General features: G+C 34.9%; 1 protein-coding gene and 1 long non-coding RNA gene across 2 annotated transcripts in view; one reads left to right on the top strand and one right to left on the bottom strand.

Annotated features, from left to right (window-relative positions):
• Nucleotides 1–14,044, top strand: part of LOC308640460 — an 81,155-nt gene that overhangs the window by 42,245 nt on the left and 24,866 nt on the right. The window lies entirely within an intron of this gene.
• LOC308634380 (N-acetyllactosaminide alpha-1,3-galactosyltransferase-like 1) overlaps nucleotides 1–14,044 on the bottom strand; it is a gene marked incomplete at both ends in the record, with an annotated part of 49,259 nt that overhangs the window by 11,755 nt on the left and 23,460 nt on the right. The window contains one exon of the mRNA XM_081268218.1: nucleotides 165–212. Within this exon, the coding sequence (XP_081124344.1) occupies nucleotides 165–212 (48 nt within the window). The remainder of the gene's footprint in view (nucleotides 1–164; nucleotides 213–14,044) is intronic.

Genomic DNA, 14,044 nt, shown 5'->3' with positions numbered 1-14,044 from the left:
CTCAACTGCTTGATTCTTGGTAAATGGACCCTATATTTATATGTAAAAAGCTTTAAAAGCAGAAAATCCTAATGGTACCTCCATTATGTACAATTTGTTGATAGAAAAAATTCCCCTTCTTCAAATTGAGTTACAATTTTGTGAGCAGAATTTTTTGTTCTTACTTAGAATTAAACCATTTTGAGAGCTGAGGTTCTTCTATTTGATCATTCCTAGGTACAAAGAGAAAAGTCAAATTGAGTAATCCTTTCTCTCAATAAATATTTGTTGAGTTTCTATAATATGACAGGCACACTCTGGTGCTGGTCCCACAACTATGCACAGGAAGCATACAGAAGAGCAGGAAAGAGTACTGATAGATACTTATGGGCCAGAGGAGAAAGTGCTAATAGAGAAAAGCAGAGTTTGGTTGATGCATCAGAGTCTGGTGAATGAGTGGGGCATCCAACATGAAAAGCAGAGTCTGGTGGATGAGTGGGGCATCCAACATGAATTTGAGGTTAAGGAAAACCCTTTTGAGAAGGTGTAGGTAAAGTGGGCCTGGAAGGATAAGGGCTAGTCCAAGAAAGAGGAATGTGTTTGAAGTCATGACCAAATTTAGAAAGGTGAGGAGGAGCATGGTTCTTGGGGGTGGGGATGAGTGGGTGGAGACATATTTTTAAAATGAACAGAGTAGATAGAAAGATATAATAGATAGAAAGTTAGAAATATAGATTTAATTAATTCATTTTAATCTTTAGTAGCTTACTATGTGGTAGGTACTCTGTTATGTGTTGAAATAATTGGGTTGGAATAAAAAAACAGGAAAAGGGCAACTAGCAGGACAGAGACTGATTATTCTGCTCCAGCCAGATACTGTGGCCTCCATCTCTACAATGCCCTTGTGGGTGGATGTTTCACCAGAAACCATGGAGGCCAAAAGGAAGTGGCATAGTGCTCCAAGAAAGTAACTGTCAACCAAAATGTCCCTGGTGAAACAAACTTCGATGCATTTATTTGTAGAATCTCACCCAACAATGAAAAAGAGGGAAGTATTGTTAAACACAACAACCTGCTTCGAATTTCAGCCTTATGCTGAGTGAAAAAAAGCTCATCTCAATAAGTCATACACTATATGACCTCATTTATAAAATGCTCTCCAAGTGCCAAATTTTAGCATTTGAAAATAAATTAGTTGTGGGGCTGGGGATGTGGCTCAAGCGGTAGCGCGCTCGCCTGGCATGCGTGCGGCCCGGGTTCGATTCTCAGCACCACATACAAACAAAGATGTTGTGTCCGCCAATAACTAAAAAATAAATATTAAAATTCTCTCTCTCTCTCCCTCTCTCACTCTCTCTTTAAAAAAAAAAAAAGAAAAGAAATTAGTTGTAATACCAGAGGGTAAGGAGGGTCTGGAGGAGAGAGTTACACATGAGTTCAAATGGGACATTTTGTGGTAATGGGATGCTTTTGTATCTTGATCGCCATGGTAGTTACATGAATCTACACATATGATAAGATTATATAGCTATATATGCACCTGCTTCAATGTTAATTTCCTGATTTTGATGATTTGAGATGTAACATTGGGGGAAACTGGATGAAAGGTATACATGGTCTCTGAAACTGCTTATGAATCTGTCATTATTTTGAAATAAATTTAGGAACCTTAAAGAATGCTTTTCTTTATATTTTCATAGGTGTCTTCAGCTAAAAATATTTTGTTATTGGATTCCTCAGGAAGCTGATCTTTCAAATTGCAAACATTAAAAATATACAGTGGCAAATATAGGACTTTTTAAAAGTTTATTCTTTTGAAGGTTGGTTTCACTATTTTGGGGTTCTTACACCATGATCAATGGTAGAAAACACAGTTGATTAAAGGGAGACTATCATAATCTAAAGAAAAATGTTGTACTTACTGGATAGAGACATCTGAACTACAGCAAATGTCAAAAACTTGTCTAGTGTAAGTGGAGTGTGTTAAGTGAGCAAAATTTGGAGGTGTTTACATACACAAGTTTATATAAACTCGTAGATACAGGTATGCTCATGAGCATAGACTATTTCTGAACTGCTATCCAAGAAATTTATCAGTGGTTGCTTCTATGGAATTCAATCTAGTTTTCTGTTTTCTCCACCATCACTATTATAACCCATCTAATTGCAACCAATTTGCCCTCAGTAGTTGGTAGAGTATTTATAGGACAGATTCTTACCAGCAGATATACATCTTCTGTAAGTGATTCTTTATTCTTTAGATAAACAAAAAAAATTAGTTTTAAATTTAAACAAATGCCTATTATTATTGGAATAACATTACAATATCTAGATTTTAATTTCATCCACCCACTCTTTTGTTAGCCATAACAAGCTAAACACTTTTTATATGTTAAGCATAATGCTACAGTTATGGAGTATGTGACAAATCCAGGCCTGCAATAAGCTGATGATCTGTTATTTCTATTTTACTAAGCCCTTTATTATCTTCAAAAATTAATATTATATAACTGGCCAGCAGCCTGTTTTCATTAAGGTACAATACCCTTAGAGGGTAAATAATGTGTAGAATATAATATCAAAGAAATAGGGTTTATTTAAAAAGTCATTAGCTCTTATATAGCTCTTACAATATAGCTATGATTCAAAACAGCATTCAGTAATATTGCATTACTTATGAAAAAGATCATAAAAGGACAACATGGAGGAGGTCAGAATTTGAATTTTAATTTTTCTATGAGAGAATTTTAGTAGGTTAACAATTTTTTTCTCTGGTATAGCCAGGTTTCTATAGCAAGTTGCTTTTAGTTCTGTTCACATTGGATGGAACTTTTAAGTTTAAAATTTCCCCAAACAGCAGTCTGAAACTATCCTCTTTCCTTGCCTTATTTCTTTCTGCCTAGAATTATTATATAAAATATAATATCCATGACATTATATTATATACTTCTTTGCTTATTTTCCGTCTCCACATAGAGTGTAAAGCTCCGTAAGAGAAGTTACTTTAGGTCATTGCTGTTTTCCACCACCTAGAACAGGTCCTAGCACCAAGAAGAGGGTCAATAAATATGTATTCAGAGTTAAAAATATGAAAATAATTAATGCATTGTTTCCTCAAATAAGAGATAATTCTGATTAATTTATTTTTTGACTAAAGCTCATTATTTTAGATCAGTTCTATCAATCATTAAAGATAAAGATTCATCAATATTTTATATTTACCTGAAATGATGCTCAATCCATGTCAACAATAAAGCAAATAAAATCAATAGCAGTATTTTTTTTTTAGAATTAATTCTTTTCTAGAAAAGGAAGAGAAAAATTTTTTTGGAAAGTAAAACTGCTTCTTCACCCTCTTCTAACATATTAATGTATGGAAATTTGGTCACCAATCTCAGTGTCTGATTCTAGATAACTCAGCCTCAGGAAGAAAGCATACTTAATTAAGGGAAACCACCTCTTCTCCTTGAAGTGCCTGAAAAATTTTTTAGGATGTCAACTGTTGATTTTTGGATTAGGGATGAAGTGTCTGTGGAGCTTCCTTTGCATTCCTTTATCAAAGTTCACCCTGACTGCATAAAGGACGTTCAATAAAACCCTCCTATTTCACTTATGCTTTTTTGAGAATAAAAAGGTAATTTTGGAGACATGTGTCAGAAGCCGTCCATGATTGCATGTGGGTCACTGTGCATGAAAGCCTCATGGATAGACACATCTGGTGTCTGGGAATGACCAGTGGACATTTCCTCTGGCCAACTGCTCAGGGACAATGAGAATCTCTATCCCACTCTACTGTGGTCCACACTGCACCTGAGATCTTCCAAGACGTCAGTCAACCTGCCGACTGCAAGACATCAGGAGCAAGACTCCTCCCTTGAAACCTTATCCCTGCCTTTGATGTACCCCTTAAATAAACCACCATAGCCATTTTCCCTTTGCCTAGTTCGAGAATACATATGGACTAGATCTGTCAGGGGCTTTGCTTTCTGTAAATATATTTGAGTATTTGTGCTTTGTTATTTACAAATTATTTGAGATTGTAAATTTTATGGTAGCTTGGATTATCCTGGGCAGGAAGAAGAACCCCTTAATGAGATGCTGGCCATTGTTGCCTGATAGACATGCCCTGGGATCTATACTGTCCCAATGTTGATTTTATATGTTTTCTTAATAAAGATAAAAAGACCAATAATTTATTCAAAGACTATAAGAGTAGTAACCTAAAAATATTTGAGCTCTCACCCAAGTATATCCTTGTAAACAGTAATTAAAAGTCTAAATTAAAGGTATTAAATTCTAAAGTGGAATCTTTGGCTCCAGCCATTGCATTGAGCTTGTTTATACTGGAGGTATTAGATGTTCACAAGCATAAGATGGTTTTTGGTAGGCGTCCGCCAACAGTAGGTTTTGCCTTCATATTTTGTATTGGAGTAAAATAGAGGCTTCTGATATTTAATTTTTGAACACATTTAATGAGCAGATGTTTTAAATCTGTACTTTATAATACAATGGCCATTAGTCAGATATGGCTGGTATATCCTTATAAGAAGATTTAGTAGGAGAAAAAGAATTTAAGATGTCTCATAAGTTTTTATATTGACTACTTGCTGAAATAAAATTTCGGATATAGTGAGTAAAATATTAAAAGCAATTTAATCTGTTTCTTCTTACTATTTTTCAGTATAGCTCCAGAATACTTAAAGTAACATATGTGCTTTATATTTCTATAGCTAATATCACATTGGGCAGGCTTCATTTGGGTATAACTTTAGTGTCTCAGCAATGACACTAAAGATCATTTGAAACACTATATCAAGACTGTGGCCCATCTAGCCAGATTATTTTCTGTCATTATAACCTCAGTGACTTTTTTTTTTAAGTCCAGTGATGTTGATGTGTTACATATTATTCTATACAGTGTGCTTTTAAGGCCAAGATTTGGGGATGAGCGCTACCTATGATTTTGCCATAATTACCCCAAATTTTACATAGTTACTTCCTAAAAGTACTTTACCTTCAGTCTTGATGATCTAAAGAGAAGTACTAGGATAGATTGTTTCCCAGGCATTATATTTTTAAGTGTATAGAAGAACAGAAAATTGAATTCAATACCACTCTCGTACTGTTTGAGCCTTCTATTACTGATGATGTCACCAGATTCTTTTGATGATGAAAGTGTTAGAAAGGCACTGTCATAATGAGTCATCTGGTGGCAAGTCGCTATCATTGCTACAAAACAATAGAACTTTGTCTCATTTGAAAACTTAAAGGATTTTAAAATGTTCTACCTTTAGTTACCTTTGTTGTACTTCCTTAGCTTTGTGACTGATCTTTATTCAAATGGTGTGTTATGTGTATATGTGTGTGTTTGACAGGGATAAAGTGCAGCAGTCTTTCTTTTTTATCCTCATTTAGATGTTGTCTAGTTATTCTAGGCAGACCAAATCTTTTCTTTGAGTGTTTTAAAAGTATTTATTTTATGATTATAGAAATAATACATTTTCCTGTTATAAAATACAAGTACATAAAAACACAAAGGAAAAATGATCACTTTTAATCACACTATTCTGACGTAGTCATGCTTAACTTAATATGCACCATTGTTCTCCCTTCCCATTTAAAACTAAATTTGTTGGGCTGGGCTGTAGTTCAGTGGTTAAGCGCTTGACTCGCATGTGTGAAGCACTGGGTTTGATCCACATAAAAATAAATAAAGATACTGTGTATTCATCTACAACTAAATAAATATTTGGTGGGACTGCAAATTGGTGCGGCCAATTTGGAAAGCAGTATGGAGATTCCTGGGAAAGCTGGGAATGGAACCACCATTTGACCCAGCTATTGCCCTTCTCGGACTATTCCCTGAAGACCTTAAAAGAGCACACTACAGGGATACTGCCACATCGATGTTCATAGCAGCACAATTCACAATAGCTAGACTGTGGAACCAACCCAGATGCCCTTCAATAGATGAATGGATAAAAAAATGTGGCATTTGTACACAATGGAGTATTACTCAGCACTAAAAAAATGACAAAATCATGGAATTTGCAGGGAAATGGATGGCATTAGAGCAGATTATGCTAAGTGAAGCTAGCCAATCCCTAAAAAACAAATATCAAATGTCTTATTTGATATAATGAAAGCAACTAAAAACGAGCAGGGAGGAAGAGCAGGAAGAAAAGATTAACATTAAACAGAGACATGAGGTGGGAGGGAAAGGGAGAGAAAAGGGAAATTGCATGGAAATGGAAGGAGACCCTCATTGTTATACAAAATTACATATAAGAGGTTGTGAGGGGAATAGGAAAAAAAAACAAGGAGAGAAATGAATTACAGTAGATGGGGTAGAGAGAGAAGATGGGAGGGGAGGGGAGGGGGGATAGTAGAGGATAGGAAAGGTAGCAGAATACAACAATTACTAATAGGGCATTATGTAAAAATGTGGATGTGTAACCGATATGATTCTGCAATCTGTATTTGGGGTAAAAATGGGAGTTCATAATCCACTTGAATCTAATGTACGAAATATGATATGTCAAGAGCTTTGCAATGTTTTGAACAACCAATAAAGAAAAAATAAATAAATAAATAAATTTGTTTTTCTTATTTAAAAAGATGTGCGTGTGTGCACACAATAAAAGATTCTAAGAGAAAAAAAAAGAGTGTTATAGTGTACATTGAGTCATCTTCTACCCTATCACCTGACTCCTCTTGTCGCCCCATCCCCAGTATTGACCACTCTTCACAATTTCTTGGGATTTATTCTATAATTATTCTGTGCCAATAGAGACATGTATATTTTTATATAGTTCCCTTTTAATGCAAATGACAGCATACTAAATATATTCTTAGTACTTTCAATTTCTCACTCAACAAAATATTTTGAAGATCATTCCATTATACTTCATACAAATGTGGCTCATTCTTTTTCTGTGGGTGAACTGTTTTTAGTTACATGAATGTATCATTTATTTAAGATGTTTTCCATATTGCTAGACATTTAGATTGTTTACTATTTTTGCTCTTATAAGAAATTCCACAGTGAAGTGCTTGAACATTCTTTATAAGCACTCATTGAACAAATAGTGAAGGACAAGTTCCTCGTATTTATGTTGCAAGATAAATTCCAAATGAAATTTCTGGGCCATAACTTAAACTCATTTAGGGCTGGGGTTGTGGCTCAGTGGTAGAGCGTTTGCCTGGCATACATGAGGCACTGGGTTTGATCCTCAGCACCACGTAAAAATAAAATAAAGGTATTGTGTCCACCTACAATTAAAAATATATATTTAAAGGAAAACTTAAACTCATTTAAAATTTAAGTAAATATCATTACACTGCTTTCTATAGAGGTTGTATAATGAGCTTTCGACATCAGTGTATTGATTTATCCTATTAATACTATTATTGGGCATCTTCTCACTTGTTTAAAGCCATTATATTTTCTAAACTGCTCATAACCTGTTAATTTTCTATTCAATCTTTGTTTACATTTTTAAAAGTTATTTTAATTTTGACATAATTTTAGATTTGAAGACATAGTAATCAAGACCACATGGGATAACTGTGTTTATATGGGTATGTCTCTGTGACTTCTATTCTGTTCCATTGGTCTTCATATCTATTTTTGTGCCAATACCATGCCGTTTTTGTTACAATAGCTCTGTAGTATAATTTAAGGTCTTGTATTGTGATGCCTCCTTCTTCACTTTCCTTGCTAAGGATTGCTTTGGCTATTCTGGGCCTCTTATTTTTCCAAATGAATTTTATGACTGCTTTTTCTATTTCTATGAAGAACATCATTGGAATTTTAATAAGAATTGCATTAAATCCATGATACAGCCACATCAGCTTAATTCACAATAGCCAAGCTATGGAACCAACCTAGGTGTTCTTCAACAGATGAATGTATAAAGAAAATGTGGTATATACACACAATGGAATATTACTCAGCCATAAATAAGAATGAAATTAAGACATTTGCCAATAAGTAGATGTAACTGGAGAATATCATGCTAAATGAAATAAGACAGTTTCAAACAACTAAAAGCCAAATGTCCTCTCTAATACATGAATGCTATACCATAACAAGGGAGGGTAGGAAAGGGTGGAATAGAAGTCTATTAGATTAGACAAAGGGGAATGAAGGGAATGGAGGGGGGAGGCAGTAGGAAGGACAGTAGAATTAATTGGACATAACTTTCCTATCCTTGTATTTGAATACACTATCAGGGTAACTCTGCATCATGTTCAACCAAAAGAATAGAATCCTAATTAGAATAAGTTATATTCCATGTATGTATAATATGCTAAAATACACTCTAATATCATGTATATCTAAAAAGAACAACAACAACAACAACAAAAGACCATATGGTTTTTAATTTAGACAAAGAGGTTATTGGAAAAGAATAGAGTCCATATATAAACCCACATATACATAAACAACTTACTTTTGAAACATAAAAAAGACAATTTATTGGAGAAAGAATAGTTTTTTAAAGTGGCTCTGGAATAATTGAATATCCATAAGCAAAAATAAAACCAAAAAGTCAGTTTGTCATCATACACAAAAATTAATTCTAAATGTATCATTGACCTAAATGTAAAATCTAAAGTCATTAAATATTAAGAAAACATAGTTCTTCCATTTTCCCCACCCACCCCACCAGTTATGGATCAGCATTCACTTATCAGAGAGAACATTTGGCCTTTGGTTTAGGGGGAATGGTTTGTTGAGCATGATATTCTCCGACTTCATTCATTTACCTGCAAATGCCATAATTTTATTCTCTTTTAATGCTGAGTAATATTCCATTGTGTATATATACTACAGTTTCTTTATATATTCATCTATTGAAGGGCATCTAGGTTGATTCCACAGTTTAGCTGTTGTGAATTGAACTGCTATAAACATTGATGTGGCTACATTACAATAGTATGCTGACTTTAAGTCCTTTGGGTATACACTGAGGAGTGGGATAGCTGGGTCAAATTGTGGTTCTGTTCCAAATTTTCCAAGGAATCTCCAAAATGGAGGAACTTTGATTGGACTGAGGGGAAGGGAGGAAACATGGGCAGGAAAGATGGTGGAATGAGATGGACATCATTACTTTAGGTACATGCATGACTGCACATATGTTGCGACACTGCATTGTGTACAACCAGAGAAATGAAAAGTTGTGCTGCAATTGTGTATAGTGAACCAAAATGCATTCTGCTGTCATATATACCTAATTAGAATAAATAAATATTTAAAAAAATAAAACAGAAAAAAACAATAAAGAAAGCTTCAGATTAGGAGAAATAGTTTTTTAAAAAATAGACAAAAGATTTGAATAACCACATCACCAGAAACACACACACACACACACACAATAAGTGTAGTCACTCCTTAGTATTTATGAGGTGTTGGTCCCAGGACCTACAAATGCCAAAGTCTGTGATGTTCAAATTGCTTATATAAAATGGTGTAGTATTGGGGTATAAGCTAACATACACTCTCCAGTATACTTTCAATCATCTCTGGATTACTTATAATGCCCAATGCAATGTGTAAGTAATTGTTATACTATATTGTTTAGGGAATATTGACAAGAAAAATTCTGTGCATGTACAGTACAGGTATAATTTTTTAAAAAATATTTTTGATCCACAGTTGGTTGAATCTAAGGATGTAGAAGGCCAATGTATACATGAGAAGATGGTCAATGTTGTTAGTCTTCAGGCAAATGCAAATTAAAACCAGAATATTAAATTACTGCACTCCTAAGGGAATGGCTAAAATTAAGAAAACTAAGTGCTGGTGAGAATATAGAGAACTGGATCTCTCATATGCTGTTGGTGGGAATATAATATGATACAGGTGCTTTGGAGAAGAGTTTGCAGTTTCTTAACAAGCTAAGAACACACTTATACAATCTGGCAGTTTTACTCTTAGGTATTTATTCAGATAAATGGAAGTATATGTCTATAAAAAGAGCCATATGTGATTGTTCATAGTAGTTTTATTAGTAATAGCCAAAAACTGGAAATAGCTTTCAATAGATGAATGATTAATAGATGAATGATTATCCTACTCCTGACACCAAGACAAAAAATGATGAATGATTAAATAAACTGTGGCATATCCATTCATTAGAATACTATTGAATAATAAAGAAGAGTGAAGTATTGATATACACCACAACATAAATGAATCTTAAAATAATTATACAGTGAAAGAAGTCACGCACACAAAAGAGCTCATACTGTATAAAATTCTTAAACATAAAACATTCATACTACATAATGTACATTTTTATGTTTTAGTTGCCCAGAATCTGAGCATCTTTCTTTTAGAGATAACTCTGAATCTGAGAAGCAGCAGTATTCTTCTTTTCAGTGTGGAAGCTGATATGAGCAGAAATCTCCTCTTTCTCTTCCCACTCCTTGCAGTTACTGATGATCCTGGTTTTTGGCTTTCCTGTGTCCTTCTGGCACTAGAGACCGTCATACCTTCTCAGTTTCTTTGTTGTTCCATTTAATTACTTAGCAATTTCATCATCTGTATAACCAATTCTGACACTAAAATATCTCATTTGAAATACCCAGATTTTCTGATTCATCCTTCTTGATATAATTTCTAGTATCAGAAGTGGTCTGGTAATCAGCTTTTACTGTAAAACGAACAACCCAAAACCTTAATGGGTTGAAGCAACAATGCTTTATTTTTTTTTCATGAGTCTGGCCATTTGTGTGCTTCTGTTGATCTGAACCAGGCTCATTTAATCTTATCTAGGGAGCACTCATGGAACTACAATCATCTATTGGTTTCTTAGGGCTTTCTGGCCTGTATTCACATGTCTGACTGTTAACTGGGGGCAATGCAGAATGTTGTAATGAATTTATTATGTTCAATCCATTCCCCTTTCTCCTATGGCTATGGATACAGAGAGGGAATAATGGTATTTTTGCAACTATTTACCAAAGACCCTTAGAATCAGATTTTCAGAATGAGATTTTAGGATTGGGTTGTTCACCCATTTGAGTTGGACTAACATAAAACCTTTTTACAAGTAGAACAGGGTTGCTACAAACCTTGGGCATACAGTGGCATCACAGTTATTTAGATTACCTTATCATCTATAGAAACTTGGGAAGAAAAATCAGTTGAAGGGAAGACTGAGAACTAAATTGCTGCTGTATTATAGCACCACGTTGTGGTTATACTGAGTACAAGATGTGTGGGAAGGAATGCCGCATCTGATTGTGCAAAAGGAGTTGTGGAAATAAATTAAGAAATCCATAGAGATTTAAACTCTCAGATTGAATCATAGACACAGAGCCAGATGAATTTTGGGGGCCATTGTGTGTGTGTGTGTGTGTGTGTGTGTGTGTGTGTGTAAAGCATATACAACTGAGAATAAGGCCAAAAATATAATTGTGTGATGTTGTGACGTGGTTAATCAGAACTTCTCAAAGTATCTTGTGTTAAAATTAGAGAACTTGGAAAGACTTGGACTACAAGTGGGATGAGAATACTTGGGTGGAGTCAGATGAATCTGGAGTGTCCCTTGTCAGTAACATATTTCTGAGGAGACAAGACTTTTCCTGCTTAAAAATGCTTTGATATTCCTATCCAAAATAATTGGATCTCCAAGGGGCTTTTGTTTTCATTACCTGTAGACCAAATATCTGGAGTCAAATACATGTTAAAAAGTTTGATCTCTAGGAGACAGCTACTACCATAAAAGAATTTCAAGCTCTTGCTAATGTGTATTAGTATGTAAACCCATAAAAGGATGGATTATAAGGATATTATACCAACATGAACGGAATATAAAATTGGACTGAGTTACAGTTATTGAAACAAGTATACTTACTTGAGATTCTGGATTTAATGTTATCTTAGTTAACTGTGACAAGGTCTAAGAATTTTCTTGATTATTAAACTAAGATTTGAATTCAGTGGTAGCCTACAATTAATGAGGTTTAGATGTCATAATTTCACTGGCATAACGTAGAAGAAATCCAAAGGTTTAGGGAGGCAGGAATGTTGGAATGAATTTATTATGTTTAATCCATTTCCCTTCACCCTGTGCTCCCCAGTGAGGGTGAGGCTTTGAGGACATTTTCCTTCACTAAGTCATTGAGAAATGAATCAGTGTGGGGAAATTCTGAAATGAGCCTTCAATTTCAGTAAGAACAATGGGTACTATATTACTGAACAAAATCTAGGCCTGGAGATGGTAATCTAACTTGAGTTGTCATGACAAATAGTTATGGGGGAGGCTGAGGCAGGAGGATTGCAAGTTTGACATTAGCCTCGGCAACTCAGAGAGACCCTGCCTCAAAATTAAAAATAAAAAGGGCTGAGAATGTAGCTCAGTGGTAGAGCACACCCCTGGGTTCAATCCCCAGAACTGAGTGATGATGATGATGATAATAATAATAATAGTAATAAATGGTCTCTTGATATGTTCCTGTAACTAAGTCAGTTTACAGACTATGAGTCCTTTGAATAAAGGGGAGTTGAGATGCTGCATTTAATGTTATCTTAGTTAACTGTGACAGGGTCTAAGAATTTTCCTGCTTATTAAACTTGAGGGAGGACATCAAGTCACTTACTAGAATGACTGTGTACTTGGAGGAAAATAAAGAATGGATGCTAGTTCTGAGTTGAAGCATTATTTCTAGAGTCTGAAAATGCCATTGTGGTCTACTGAACAGAATTGAGACTTAGGGAGAGTGGAGGATAAATTAAAATTTGCCCTGAATTTATTTTAGAGAAGTCCCAGAATTTATAAAAGTAAAATCTACTGCTGAATTTATGATTGGAATATTATACCTAGCAACTTGTAGAATATTTGCAATAGTGTCTGTCCCAAGGAGTAAGGGCTAAAGTGCTAAGAGTCAAATGAAAACCAGTAGAAAATCTCTCCTACTAAGATAGTAAATAAAAAGTATTGGGCTGGGGATGTGGCTCAAGCGGTAGCGCGCTTGCCTGGCATGTGCGGGGCGCTGGATTCAATCCTCAGCACCACATAAAAAATAAAATAAAGATGTTGTGTCCACCGAAAACTAAAAAATAAATATTAAAAAAAATTCTCTCTCTCTTAAAAAAAAAAATATTAACACTTGTAAAGATTAGTGTTGCCATTTAAAGACTTGAAAATTAACAGGCTGTTAATTCCCATCACATCCTTGTTTAACTTACTTGTGTGGCCATATAGAAGCCAGATGGATTTGGAAAATTAATCCCTGTAAAGTTAATTAAGTGGTGACTCCAATGATAGCTACTTTTCCAGGAGCATCTTTGTTGGAGCAAATCAACTAGTAGTTGGTATTCAGATAAATGTGGTTTCCCCATATCAATTAGTAAAGACAATCAAAATCAGTTTGCTTTCACCTTAAACCTCAGAACTGAACTCATCTAGACATTTCACAGGATATGATTGTTGACATCAAGCTAATTGGATCATTTGAGTAGAAAATAGCAAGAATCGCAGATGTCATGCTAATACAAATATAGCCCATAAAAACGTAGGAGCCTGACACATCAGTGACATTTCTGAGTAGCAGGTACGCATATCTGCTCTAGACAAGATCCTGTACCTTGCACCACTTTTAACTAAATTCAGAGGCATAGTGCTCTGGATATTGGAGGCAACATCTACTGCATTTGGGTGTGCCACTCTGACCTATATATTGAGCACCTGGTAACCCTGCACATTTTGAAGAGAAGGCTCTATGAAAGGTTCAGTATACACAGCAAGGTCTGTACCTCTTTGCATGGGCCAGGTAGAGAATCGATGCTTGATCCATGGGTACTTGAACTATTTCTTCGCCTACCCATTAATAATTCAATGCTCTCTGATCGAACAAACTAAAAGTGTGAGTGTATGCATCTGCAAGCCATTGAAATATAACTTTATATGAGATTGAACTTGGACAGATTGGAAAATTGGTGAAAAAATATGAAGTCCTTTATGGACTTAGGAAATAGGCACACACAGCGATGATTTATGTGTCCCATGAAAATGTTCTCCAAAGAGCAATATCAGTAGAGGAAATCCTCAGT

The sequence above is a fragment of the Spermophilus citellus genome (assembly GCF_964194105.1).
Source record: "Spermophilus citellus genome assembly, chromosome: 2".
NCBI lineage: Eukaryota > Metazoa > Chordata > Mammalia > Rodentia > Sciuridae > Spermophilus > Spermophilus citellus.
Note: the sequence above shows the minus strand (reverse complement) of the source record. Positions and strands in the feature narration are given on the sequence as shown.